The sequence below is a fragment of the Arachis hypogaea genome, chromosome 14 (assembly GCF_003086295.3).
Source record: "Arachis hypogaea cultivar Tifrunner chromosome 14, arahy.Tifrunner.gnm2.J5K5, whole genome shotgun sequence".
In the NCBI taxonomy this organism is placed as follows: domain Eukaryota; kingdom Viridiplantae; phylum Streptophyta; class Magnoliopsida; order Fabales; family Fabaceae; genus Arachis; species Arachis hypogaea.
In genome coordinates this window covers 58,005,248-58,019,252 of record NC_092049.1, presented here as the reverse complement: position 1 = coordinate 58,019,252, position 14,005 = coordinate 58,005,248, and the positions used below count along the sequence as shown (strand labels likewise).

General features: G+C 39.1%; 1 protein-coding gene across 1 annotated transcript in view; it reads right to left on the bottom strand.

The window, feature by feature from the left end:
- LOC140178597 (uncharacterized) overlaps positions 1-6,594 on the bottom strand; it is a 53,802-nt gene extending 47,208 nt beyond the window's left edge. The window contains exon 1 of the mRNA XM_072215795.1: positions 6,552-6,594. Coding sequence (XP_072071896.1) covers positions 6,552-6,594 — 43 coding nt within the window. The remainder of the gene's footprint in view (positions 1-6,551) is intronic.
- Positions 6,595-14,005: the final 7,411 nt, after the last annotated feature.

The window sequence follows — 14,005 nt, the reverse complement described above, 5'->3', positions numbered from 1 at the left end:
TAATTTCTCTCTAGATTCATATCTAAAACTAAAAACTATGCTAATGAGAATGTGTGTTGAGTCTCTGTATGTTCTCTGGCTCTAGTCTGTGTTTCTGGGCCGGTCAAAACTCGGCCCGAAATTGCCCCCAGTGTTTTCTATTAATTTTGCAGATCGCGCATGTCACGCGTACGCTTCAGTCACGCGTACACGTCGCTGGTCATCTTAGCGTGTCACGCGTACGCGTCATCCATGTGCACGCATCTTTGTGCAGACTCAAATCCACGCATACGCATCAGGCACGCGCAGGCATCGCTGCAAATTTCTCCATGTCGCGCGCACGCTTGAGCCATGCGTGCGCATCGATGCTCGCTGGTTATCTCCTTAGTTTCTTGTGTTCTTTCCATATTTGCAAGCTTCCTCTCCATTCTCTAAGCCATTCCTGCCCTATAAAGCCTGAAACACTTAACACACGGATCACGGCATCAAATGGTATAAAGGAGAATTAAAATACACAAATTAAAGATCTCTAGGAAGCAAGTTTTCAACCATAGAACAAAACTAGGAAGGAATTGTAAAATCATGCAAATCATATGAATAAGTGGGCAAAGTCTTGATGAAATCACTCAAATGAGCACAGGATAAACCATGAAATAGTGGTTTATCACTCATCAAGCACCTTTGAAATGTAGCTGGTGCATTACATAAGCCAAAAGGCATTCTTTTATATGCATACGTTCCAAAGGGGCATGTAAAAGTAGTTTTCTCCTAATCTTCTGGAGCAATATGAATTTGAAAATAACCAGTGTAACCATCTAGAAAGCAATAATGTGATTTACCTGACAGGCGATCAAGCATTTGATCGATGAAAGGCAATGGGTAGTGATCCTTGCGAGTGGCCTGGTTAAAACGTCTATAGTCAATTCACACTCTCCAGGAATTTTGCACTCTAGTAGCCATGAGCTCCCCATGCTCATTCTTCACTGTTGTGACACCAGACTTCTTCGAAATTACCTGTACTGGGCTAACCCATTCATTATCCGAGATTGGATAGATGATGTCAGCTTCAAGCTGTAACAACCCTAATTTTCGAGTACGCGAGATCTTTTCTGAAAACACGGATTTCTCCGAAAGATCAGTAAAGGGAACACTTCTTCTGTATCATCAAGCATCTCAATCCTCATTGTCATTATATTATCTTTAACTCAAGACCTTAGTTGAGACAAGCCCGACAACGCAATCGCGAAAAACCTAGTTTTTGAACCGTATCGGTTAGGAGTTCTGATTCTAGTTTTCGTAAACAGTCCCAGTTTGATGAACCGGACTCGACTCATGAGAGAAGAGAGATAATAGTATAATATTATCATTATATTAGTATTATAAGATGCTTGAATGATATTATAAGGTTACCTGGTCTGTTTTAGTTAAAAACAGGAAATCGGTTTAACCGAGTTCACAGTTTACTGGTGCAGCTTAGCATCAGCACTCTCTGATGACTTTAGCAATGCTAAGGCATCATTATACATGTTTTATTCTTATAATAAATATGTTACTAGTGTCATTTATGCTTGTAGCTCAGAAAATAATTTTTAGAGATGTTTTTACAAGTGTTCCGATACACTTAGTTTTAGTAGTTATACACTAGAGATATTTTAATATTATTTTAACCCACCTCCAAGCCAACCAATCACAACTCACCTTACACCCCCAAGACACTCCAAGGCTGGTCATTTACTCCCTTTGGCCGAAATTGAAAGGAGAGAAAAGAGAGACTTTCATGAATACTTAATCTTCAAAGCTTGATTTCTTCTGAACTAAAACTCAAATCAAAACACCGATTTCACCAAAATGATCCTCTCTTCTTCCTCTACATAAGCATGTAACTTATCAAGGCTGGAAATAAGGTGAGATGTCTGTTCCTTTCCCCTTTCAATTCGGTTTTCAAGGAAACATGCTTAAACATGTGTTTTCTTGATGTTCTTCCTTAGGAACCATGCTTAACTTGACTTGAGGGCCAATAAACATGACTTTCCATCAATTCTAAGGTTAGAAATCACCTCCTAACGTGATGAGGGATATTTGGTTAGTTGAGGGTTTTTGGATTTAAAGTTGTTCTTGATGTGATTTAGGAGGAAAAAGTGCTAAAGGACCACCTGAAAGTCTAACTGAATTAGGAGCAGCAAAACCAGGTAGGGTGTGACGAATTTAATCTTGATTGATTGTGTTTGAGATGTGTGATTATGATATGGTTTGTTTATGCTTGAAATTGATTGCTTATATGAGTTATTCTTGGTGAAAGTTTGTTGAAATTTTGATGAAATTTGATGATATTTAAGCTATGAATGTTGTTCTTGAGGGCTACTTAAAAAACGAACCCTAATCCTTAAATTGGGGTTCAATTTATGTTGAAATCATGTAGAAATGATGGTGTTTTAGTGGCTGCTAATTTATTTTGAATTATGGTAAAAATCGGTTGCTGAAAAGACTGAAAAACGGGTAAAAACAGAGAAAGAATCTGAAGAATTTATGAAGAACATGAAGAACACTTTGAGTGTGATGAAAAATATTGAAGAACGCCTTTTAGATCTTAGAAAGGGCAAGGTTGTAATTATTTTGGTGTTTGAGGGGTTATTTGGTAATTTCTGAAAGTTAGGGTGGTAAAAGTAGAAATATTAAAAGTTACAGGTGGTAAAAAGTGAATTTTAAAGGTTAAAGCTTAAAGTAAAGTTAATTTTCGAAAATTTAATAATAAAATAATAAATAATAATAAAATATTAAATAATAATATTTAATTAAAAATAATATTTTAATAAAAATAATAAAATAATGTGAAAAAGGCAGTCTTTCGTAAAAGCATTAGAAAGACAACTTTAAGCGTAGAATTCCATAATTACCTTCATAAAATACCTAGGGAGTGGTAATAACATGATAGTGAGGCAAACATAAAGGAAAGATAAGAAGTTAAAGAAAAGATAAAAACACAAAGAAAAGTCTGTAAAGTTTTAATGACAGAAAACAACAGGGATTAGTGAACGAACTAGGAGCAACATAGTTAGTTCTTGAGTTGCTCCCAGGGTTAGATATTATATGAAAAGTTAAAATATTTCAATATAGACTTAATGATCCTATACTTGGGACAGGCTAACTATTCATACCGAAATTTACATAAGCTTTAAATACATACGTTAAGTACAGAAAAGAGTACCAGAGCAGAGTAAAGAAATACAGAGAACAGAGTAAGGAGAATAGAGAAAAGAGATCAAGAGAAAAGAGTAATTTGATAAAGAGAAATGGTTTGAGTTAAGATGTTGTAAAAGTAAAAGCTGTAAAGTTTGTATAGCATGATTGAACAGAGAAAGAAAGAGGTACTGTATAAGAATGTGAAAGTAATGATGAATAATGAGAATGATAATGAATGATGATAATGAGAATGATTATGTAAGAATCTGTTGTAGAGAGGCAGTCAGATAGATGGTGGTACGACCACTGAGAGTGCTTTCCTGGGATACTTAGCTATAATGCTATTCTGTAAGTCAGAGGACTCTTACAGAGGTATCGAGAAAACACAACTAGCATATACTCCTGTAAGTCAAAGGACTCTTACAGTGAGTGTGTTGAGCAGATATAAGTTAACTAGCTCTACCATGCAAGTCAAAGGACTCTTACAGTGAGTGTGTTGAGCAGATATAAGTTAACTAGCTCTACCATGCAAGTCAAAGGACTCTTGCAGTGGTTTGCCTCACAAGTCAAAGGACTCTTGCGAGGGGCATTGCCAACAGGGAAGCCTTACCTGGTCAAAGGACTTCGGGTAACGTCGGGAGCGGGTATGTAACCGACAAATGAGCTCATTACCTGAACTAGGGCTAGACATGCATCATACTTGGTTGTGCATTTCTTTTGTTATGATTGTGGTATGAATGTATGCTTTCCTTGTTTGTATTCTATTCTCTGTGTCTATGTTGTATTTTCTTGTATCCTTCTGTTTGTGTTCTGTTTTCTATTTTCTCTATTTCCTCTATTTATCTTCATCTTCTATTTACTGCTTTCTGTATTTTGCTATTTATTTGCAAAACAACATATAGTTAATGAACTTAACTAATAACCCCGACCCTACTAAGAACTTCCCAGTTCTTTCCCCTTCTCTCTTCCTTCCCCCTTCAGATGGAAGAATGAGTACCCTTCCATAGTTTGCTGACGATCGTTCTCAAAAAGGATTCCGCTCTAGGTAGTCTTCTGAGTCTAGGGTGAATCTCGTTCTCTATTTATATGTATATACTATGAGACCAGCCAATGTCTGCACCCCGTTTGTACGTGAACTTTAACCTAAATCATGTGTACGAGACTCCTATTGTGTGGCTACTTGATGAGGTACCAGAGAGACGTCCTATGGCAATGTCTGATCGTGCAGAGGAGTAACAGATGATGTTCTACCTTTTGGTGACATTCCACCTGACTTGAGTTTTGAAGACCTAGAACGTACTTTCCCTCGCTTTAGTAGTTTAGAGGGACTAGGCGAGTATAGAGTCTAGGCTAGCCTAAATGCCAGCTTAGGGACCTCTTGAACAGGTCAGGACCTGGGATGTTGTATGTATATATATGTATATAGATATGATTTAGCTATATCTAGGGCTGTTCTAACTAACAGTCTATATTCTAATAAAGGCTGAATCACCGAATGTTGTCAACTACTTGTGATGTATTTATGTGTGGTTGTTTATAACTGTTTTATCTGTTATTATTTGTGAATTGATTATAAATGATTCTGTTTATTAATTCAAACGTTTTAAAAAAAAAGTACCTCTCTAACTAACTACGCTTTTAACAACGAATCAGGCTCATATAATAAATAATAGATAATAATTAGGATGACAAATTGGTAGCACTCAGTTTCTAGTATGTCCTAGGCGTACTGAAAATTGGGTCGTTACACAAGCAGTCGGGTCACTTCCTTCTTCACAACTTCTAAAATGGTGGGGTTCAACCGCCTTTGTGTTTGACGGATAGGCCTTGCTCCCTCCTCTAGAAATATGCGGTGCTCACAGACTTGAGGGCTTATACCTACTATGTCTGCCAAATTCTACCCAATAGCTTTCTTGTGTCTTCTCAGCACACTAAGCAATCACTCCTCTTGTTGGGAAGTAAGTTCCAATGATAACCGGGAGCTTTTGATTGTCCTCAAGGTAAGCATACTTGAGGTGAGGCAGAAGGGGCTTCAACTCCATTTTCAGCTCATGGCTAGACACTTGATCATCCGAAACCATTGGAGGTAACAAGGTGTCTTCAGTATCCTCGGAGGGCTTCCCCACACTTGCACCTTGCTCCATGGTCTTTTCTTCTACTGCCTCTTAGTGAATTTCAACCACAATCTCATCAATTATGTCACATTGGAAGATGGAGTAGTCTTCCGGTGGATGCTTTATAGCTTCATCAAGGTTGAAGCTCACTGCTCTTCCATCAATATCGAATGAATATGTACCCGAGAAGGCATCCAATTTAAACTGCGAAGTCTTCAAAAATGGCCTTCCAAGCAAGATGGATGAAGGTCTTCCTAAGTCACTAGGAGGCATCTCTAGGATATAGAAGTCAATAGGAAATGTCAACCCCTTAATGCTCACCAGAATGTCTTCCATAATACCAACCACTGACATTATGCTCTTATCTGCCAAAATAAAATGTGCTACCGACCTTTTCAAGGGTGGGAGCCTCAAAGCATCATATATAGATAATAGCTTAATACTAACACATGCACCTAAATCACACATGCAGTCAACAAATTGTACACCCCCTATAGTACAAGTAACCATACAAGGACTAGGATCAACACATTTCTCCGGTATATCACCCATAAGAGCAGAAATTGAGCTACCCAAAGGAATGGTTTCTAAATCATGTATCTTTTCTTTATTCATGCACAAATCTTTTAGAAACTTAGCATATTTAGGCACTTGGTGAACAACATCAAAAAGGGGAATAGTTACCTCAACCTTTTTGAAGATCTCCACCATCTTGGGATCTAGCTCCACTTGCTTCTTAGTCCTCCTAGCAAGGTGTGGAAAAGGAATGGGAATGGCTTCTCTCACAGCATCATCTTCCTTAGATACTCCATTCCTTGGTTAAGCAACTTCTTCTTCAACCGCATCTTATACCTCATCCTCTTCTTCAACATTTTCTACCTCAACAACATCTTCAACTTGAATATCTTCTCTTGAGCTTGGCTCTTTGGGACTCCTCTCTTGCAATGTAGTGCCGGACCTCAAGGTGATAGCATTGATTCCACCCTTGGGGTTAGGTAAAGGTTGAGAGGGAAGTGCACTAGAGCTTGAAGGTTGATTATTGGGGTAGATGGTGGGTCCATACAGGTTATAAGAGCTTGTAGAGTGGAGGTAAGACCAGTGAGGCTAGAGGTAATGGAATTTTGAAGCTCTTTTTATCCTTAAAGGATAGAACGGAGTGTTTCATCTTGGTTGGAGAAAAAAAGAGGGTAGGTAATTTGAGGGGCTTGTGGTTGGTTGGGTTGAGGTGCTTGGGCTTGCCTTTGATGAGGTGCTCAGTATGGAGGATTTTGTTGATACCGGCTCTGTTGATAGTTGTTGTTCCAACTTTAATTTCTACCATTGTCTCTGCCTCCTTGGTTGTAGTTGTCCCTCCATCCTTGGTTGGAATTTTCTCTCCATTCTTTGTTGGAATTGTCTCTCCATCCTTGGTTGGAATTGTCTTGCCAAAGTTGATTGTAGTTACCACCTTGGTTATAATTACCGCCTTATTGATAGTACCCTTGATTCGGACGGTTATAATAAGCATTTGTAGCCACCAAGGTGTTGTCTTCTTGGAGTTGTGGACACTCATTAATGTAGTGAGAGTAGCAAGCACAAATTCCACAGACTCTCTGAGGGACCAACTGTTGACATTGTTGCTGTGGAGGAGGTGGAGGTTGTTGTTGATTAAGCTGGAGCTGCTTGAGTATATTGGTCATCTCTCCCAGAGTCTTGGTGAGAGCAGCGGTCTTACTACTAGTAGAAACTTCGGCAATAGCTTTGGGATGATTAGTCCTTTGGCTTGTATTTCGGGTAGACTCAGCAAGATCGGTGATCAGTTGCCACGCTTCTGTCGTCGTCTTATACTTCGTCAGAGAGCCATTACTCGCAGCGTCTAAGAGGGTCTTGTCTCCAGGCTTCATGCCTTGGCTAAAGTAGCTAATCAACACCAACTGGTCAATCTTGTGGTGGGGACATGAGTCTAGGAGATTCCTGAAGCATTCCCAATACTCGTAGAGAGTCTCTGATTCACCCTGAATAATACAGGAAATCTCCTTCCTCAATCTATCTGTAATCTCTGTTGGAAAGTATTTGACCAGGAATTCCCTTCTGAGCAAATCCCAATCAGTAACAACAGCTTCCGGTAGAGTGTAAAACCACTCCTTTGCCTTTCCCTCAAGAGAGAATGGGAAGGCGTATAGCCAGACGACAATCTCATCAGCACCATGCCGCCTAGTAGTTGAGCAAGCTGTTTGAAAATCCCTAAGGTGCTTGATAGGCTTTTGAGCAGGTAAGCCATGGAACTTAGGTAGTAGATTGATCAGAGCGGTCTTCAGTTCGAAGTCAGCAGTCAAGTTCGGATGACGCGCTTGATATGGCTGCAGTATAAAATCTGGAACTCCTGCTTCCTTAAGCGTAATTCTTCTAGGAGCTGCCATAGTATCTGCACTTAAATCAACAGAATTGGTGTTAATAGAATAAACAGGAGAGGAACTAGTTTCTTCCTCAAATGACGTTTCAGACTCAACCTCAAATAAGACTGGTGAATTGGGTGAAACACCTTCACCACCCTTAGAGGCTAACCGACGCCGAGCTCGCCTAATACATGAAATAGTCTTTTCGATCTCAGGATCAAATGTGGCTAAGCTCGGATCTGGTAATGAACGCGTCATTCATTGAAAGAAACATAGAGCTCATGGTAATATATTAAGAAAATTAAATAATAAAATTACTAATAAATAGAAAGGAAAAAAATTAAAAAAAATGTAATTATGTAAATATAAAAATATTTACACTAACCAATAATTTAGCACACTATTACAACTCCCCGCAATGGCACCAAAAATTGATGGTGGAAAAATGTCGGTTAAGAATTTCTAATAAAAATAGCGTTGCAAGTATAGTTCTTAACTGACGAAAATTCCACTATCAATTTAATTTGTCACAATTAAAATTAAATAACTGGGAGTAGAATTTCCAGGTCGTTTCTCAAAGAGTTGACACATGGTGCAATTTATTGGTTAGGAATTTTTTGAGTAATTTTTGAAGTGGAGACAGAGAAATAAATGGCAAGAAATTAAAACAGCAAAAAATAGCAAGAGATGTTATGTATTTGAAATAAGAGATCTTGGTTAGGAGAGATAATTAGAATTTCTATCCTTGTTGTCTTTCCCCAAGTGCAATAGTAAAGGTTTATTACTTCCACTCAGTTATCCTCTTGCAGTTACAAAGGAAGGTTAAGTGGGTAGCACTAACTCTGATTCACAAGTCTTAGTCATTTCCTAGAGAAGGACTAGAGTCAGTGAAAATTAAGTTAGCCAGTAATTCTGAATTACATATTACACTTGAGTATCACAACTCAAAGGTTTTCAATTAATCAACTCCTAAGCCAAGTTGGGGCTCTACTCCATTAACATGAATGCCATTTTCACAAACATGTGAAAGGTGTAAATAGGAGACATGGTAATTAAAATAAATTAATAAAACTAAAATTAGCACTGATAATTAATTAAAAGGAATTAAACAAGTAGTATAATTAAATATAAAAATACTTCATTGATTTAATAAATTCAAAATAACAATATCCAATTATGAACACAAGGCAACGAAATGGAAACAGTAATTGAGTTATTAGGAAAGCAAACTATAAAGATGACGACTTCAATCGAAGGTAGTAGCAGCTCTCTCAATATCCAATTCACAGCAAAAACTAAAAATGCTAAGAACCCTATGAGAAGTAGTGTTTCTCCCTTTAGAATTCAAAAATAAAACTAAACTAAAGTGAAAAATGAAAGTATGTTCAGTCTCCCCTATACCCCTACCTCTAGTTTGCATTTTTTTGGGCTTGAGACTGGGTCCAAATCAGCCCAAAAATCACCCCCAGCAAGTTCTGATAAGTGCAGCATGTGACGCTCTGTCACGCGTACGCGTCGGTCACGCGTACGTGTCGCTGTAAGATGCGCCATTTCACCCGCACGCGTCAGCCATGCGTGCGCGTCGCTCCTCGCTTCTAATCTCTTTGGTTTCTTGTGTTCCTTCCACTTTGACATACCTCCTCTTCATCCTTTAAGCCATTCATGCCCTGTAAACCTGAAAACACTTCACAAACACATCACAGTATCGAATGGTAATAAAGGAGAATTAAAAATTAAATATTTTAAGGCTTAGGAAGCAAGTTTCCAATTATAACACAAAATTAGGAAGGAAATGAAAAACATGCAATTTATATGAATAAGTGTATGAATGATTGATAAAATCCACTCAATTAAGTACAAGATAAACCATAAAATAGTGGTTTATCAGGTCTAAGGAAACAAAATCTTGGACTAAAAAGTTCAAATGAGCTGCTTCCCTAACTAAATGCTTGTGGTGTGAAGGTGTCAAGTAAAAAGCTTGAGACTGAGCAGTTAAAGTCGTGATCCCAAAAGCAGAAGGGTGTGTCTAAGAACTTTGGACACCACTGTTTGGGACTTTAAGCGAAGCTAAATTTGAATCCAAGGGTTCCCCCAATTAAGTGTTTGTGGCGTTTATGTATCCAGTGGTAATACTAGAAAACAAAGCGCTTAGGGTCATGGCCAAGCTCAAAAGGAAGTTGTGTTCAAGAATAAAAAAAAGCTAAACTAAGAAAATCAATAATATCATTCGAATTCTGAGTTCCTAAAGATGTCAATACTTCTGAGCTTCAAAGGAAAGTGAGATGCCAAAACTATTCAGAAGTAACATAGCTACTAGACCTGCTCATCAATTGGAACTGAGCTTCATTGAAAACTCTGAGATTTATTGTCTCCTTCTCTTCTTTTTAATCCTACTCTATTTTTGGTTGCTTGGGAACAAGCAATAGTTTAAGTTTGGTGTTCTGATGTGCGGATATTTTATATGCTTTTTGACATTATTTTCATAGTGTTTTGGTTATGTTTTGTTAAGTTTTATTAAGTTTTAGTAGGTTTTAGTACAAAAATCACTTTTTGGATGCTACTTTGAGTTTTTGTGCTTTTCCTATGTTTTTAGGTGATTTTTAGGTGATTATGGCAAGTTTTCAAAATGCCTGATTTAGAGACAGAGAAATGACTGCAGATGCTATCAGATTCTGACCTCCGTGCATTCAAACGAGCATTTCTGGAGTTACAGAGGTTCAATTGACACTCTCTCAATAGCGTTGGAAAGATAACATGCAGGGATTTCCAGCAATATATAATGGTCCATACTTAGTTTTGGAAATGAAGGCCCAAAACGGGCATTGAACGCCCATCTAACCCCCTGCCTGGTGTTTGGATGCCCCAGAAGGACCAAGATGGCGTTTGGACGCCTAAAATGGAGCATGCCTGGCGTCCAATGCCCCAAAAGGAGTCCCAGCACGTGGAGTCACCCCAAGCTCAGCCCAAACACTCACCAAGTAGGCCTAGGAAGTGGATTTTTGCACTAAGAGTCTAGTCTATCTTATTTCTGTAATCCCTAGTTATTAGATTAGTATTTAAAGGAGAACAACACCCATGTTTAGGATCTATTGCCTCATATTTGGCTTATTTGAACCTTTCACTACTATTTTCTGTAAGCTTTGAGCAACTAAACCTCTTAAGTTAGATTTAGGAGCTCTGCTGATTCTCATGGATTAATAATATTATTGTTTTTATTTCAATATGTCTGATTCTATTCTCTTATGCATTCTCGTTCTTCAATCTCAATGAATTAGGGGTGAACCATGACATTCATCCTTGTTCTATATGGGTCCGTGCAAGTCCTGACCCGGATAGCATTGAACTATAGCTAGAGAATGCATTGTGGATTCCAAGAGAGTACCTAGGCAACTTTGGATACGTGACATGAAATCTCGTTGACCGTGGGTTACTGAGGTCTTTTTGGCGCTAAGACTACAGTCAGAAAAGCAGCACTCTCTGATCCGGAAAATCCAACCTTGTCTGTGGTGTTTTGAGTAGGGTCGCGAAGGGGAGTGGATTGCTTAGAGCTTCATCATCGGCTACAGTGAGAAGCCATGAGTCAACATAATGAGAGGACATGAGTTACTCGGATATGGTGGACTGCTGTGGTTTAAAAGAGATTAACTTGATGAGAGGACATGAGTTAGTCACTTACGGCTGCCATTGAATGAATCATTCATTATTGAAGTAGATAGTAAGAAAAGTTAATCCAGAAGGAAATAGCATCTCCGAAGCCTTAACTTAATCTTTATCACTGTTTTCACATCAATCTGGTATTTCGTTCTTTACTATTTCATTTATGCTTTCAAACAAACAACCATGTTTTCTAATTGCCTGACTAAGATTTGCATGATAGCCATTGCTTGCTCAATCTGACAATCTCCGTGGGATTCGACCCTCACTCACTGAGGTATTACTTGGACGACCCGGTGCACTTGCCGGTTCAATTGTGCGGAGTTCAATTTCGCGCACCAACGCGAAAACTGGTGTTCAGCACCAGAGGGGGGGAAGGAAGCTTGGGCATCTAACGTCCATACAGGAGCTGTCTTGGAACAATTTTTAGTCCCCCTGGGGCGTTCAATGCCCATCCTTGGCGTTGAACACCAGAAAAAAGAAAAAAAAACCTTCTCTGCATTCAACGCCGTGAGAGGGGAAACATCAATCCTTAGATAGATATCCGATCATATCTTTTTTATTTCATTCATATCTTTTCATATCATATCTTTTTTGTTATCTCCACAAATCCTATCCATATCTTTCCAACTCACCTCTTCATAAATCAAAAGTTGACTCCACAATCTCCACCCCTCCCATAACCGAATTCACTACCCCTCCCCCCACACCTATATATACGCCCACTCCCCTCTTCCTCCCACACCCCACTGATCTTCTTTCTTCTTCTCACCTTCCCTTCTATCTCTTTCTTTACATCTCATTGCTCGGGGATGAGCAAACTTTTTAAGTTTGGTATTGAGGACGCTCTACTTTTTCACTTTTTTACCTTCCATGGCACCAAAGGTTGGGGGATCAACCTCAAGGAAGAGGAAATAAAGACCCCCCTCAACAGTCACTTACGAGCCTCACCAATTTTACACCAAGCTTTATGAGGAATACTACTACAATGTTGTAGGCAAGAAAATGGTAATTCCAGAAGTGAAATTCGAATTTGAAAGCTGATGAGTACCCGAAAATTCAAGAAAAAAATTTGAATTAGGGGTTGGAAAGTTCTGGCCAACCCCGTAACTAAAGTCGAAGCTCTAAAGCTCTGATAATTTTATGCAAATCTATGGATGATGGACAAACAAAAGAAAGAGGACACCGAGTTCAAGTTATTGCGCACCATGATCCGAGGGAGGACTCTGCAGTTTGGAATGAAAAATGTGACAGAAATCTTTAAGCTACCTCCATCCAAAAATGACCCTCACTCTTTCAATAGGAGGATACAAGCCGATCCAAGCTTGGTTTAAGTCCTCTAGGACATATGCGTTCCCGGTGTACAATAGAAGAAGAATGCTGGGGTCAACCAGTCCAACTAAGAAGGAATGATCTCAAGCTAGTTGCCAAAGGATGGCTGGAGTTCATTCAGCGCTCCATCCTCCCCACTAGCAATCGCTCCGAGGTCACTGTAAGGCATGTTGTGATGATCCACTGTATTATGCTTGGTAATACAATGGAAGTTCATCAATTGATCCCTCTAGAGATGTATAAGATCGCAGTAAAGACCTCAACCCTCTCTAGGCTTGTCTTACCTCATCTCATCTATCGCTTGTGTGAGGAGGCCAAAGTCTAGATTGACAGAGATATATTTATTACAGTGGACAACCCAATCACCAAGAAGAGCATGGATTACACTATGGAACTCGCTCAAGCACCAATTCAGAAGCCAGTTCCCCCTCTTGAGAGGAAGCAGCCTGAGTGGCCTCAAGAATAAAGCATCCCTCCGTGCGAATACTGGACTCAACTGGCTGTATCCATTGGATAGTTGATACCCACTATGGACCAACTGAAATAAGAACACATAGGTCAGTCTCCCATTCTTTGTAAGCTGACTGAGGAGCAAAGGAAGCAAAGGCGAGAATTGGAAACGGCAGAAAGGATCCTCCAGAGAGAGCAGCAACCACCATAACTGAGGTGGTTGAGTTTCATCCTCCATATCTTTATTTTATCACTATTTTCCTACTATTTTAATTTGTTATCTGTTTTCTATTCTAGTTGCATGATCACTCTAAGGATTTCTTTGTTTTCTAGTAGTTGTTCTTTTTCGTTTTATTTAAAGATGTCCTTATGTATTTGGTGCACGGAATTGTGATCACACCTTTCACAAACTCAGGTACAACTAACCAGCAAGTGCACTAGGTCGTCCAAGTAATACCTTACGTAAGTAAGGGTCGATCCCATAGAGATTGTCGGCTTGAAGCAAGCTATGGTCATCCTGTAAATCTTAGTCAGGCGGATTCAATTGGTTATGAGTTTTGATTATTGAAAGATAAATAAAACATAAAATAAAATAAGATACTTATGTAATTCATTGGTGGGAATTTCAGATAAGCGTTTAGAGATGCTTTGTTGATTCTGAACCTCTACTTTCCTATTGTCTTCATCCAATCATGCGTGCTCCCTTCCATGGCAAGCTGTATGATCCTCTCAGTGCAAATGGTCCAAGTACGGTTTCTGCACGGCTAATCAACTGTCGGATTTCTCGTCTCGGATGAAAAATACCAGGTATAGCTACCTCACGGCTAATCATTTGTCGGTTCTCACTTATGTCGGAATAGGATCTCTCTATCCTTTTGCACACTGTCACTGCGCCCAACATTCACAAGTTTGAAGCTCATC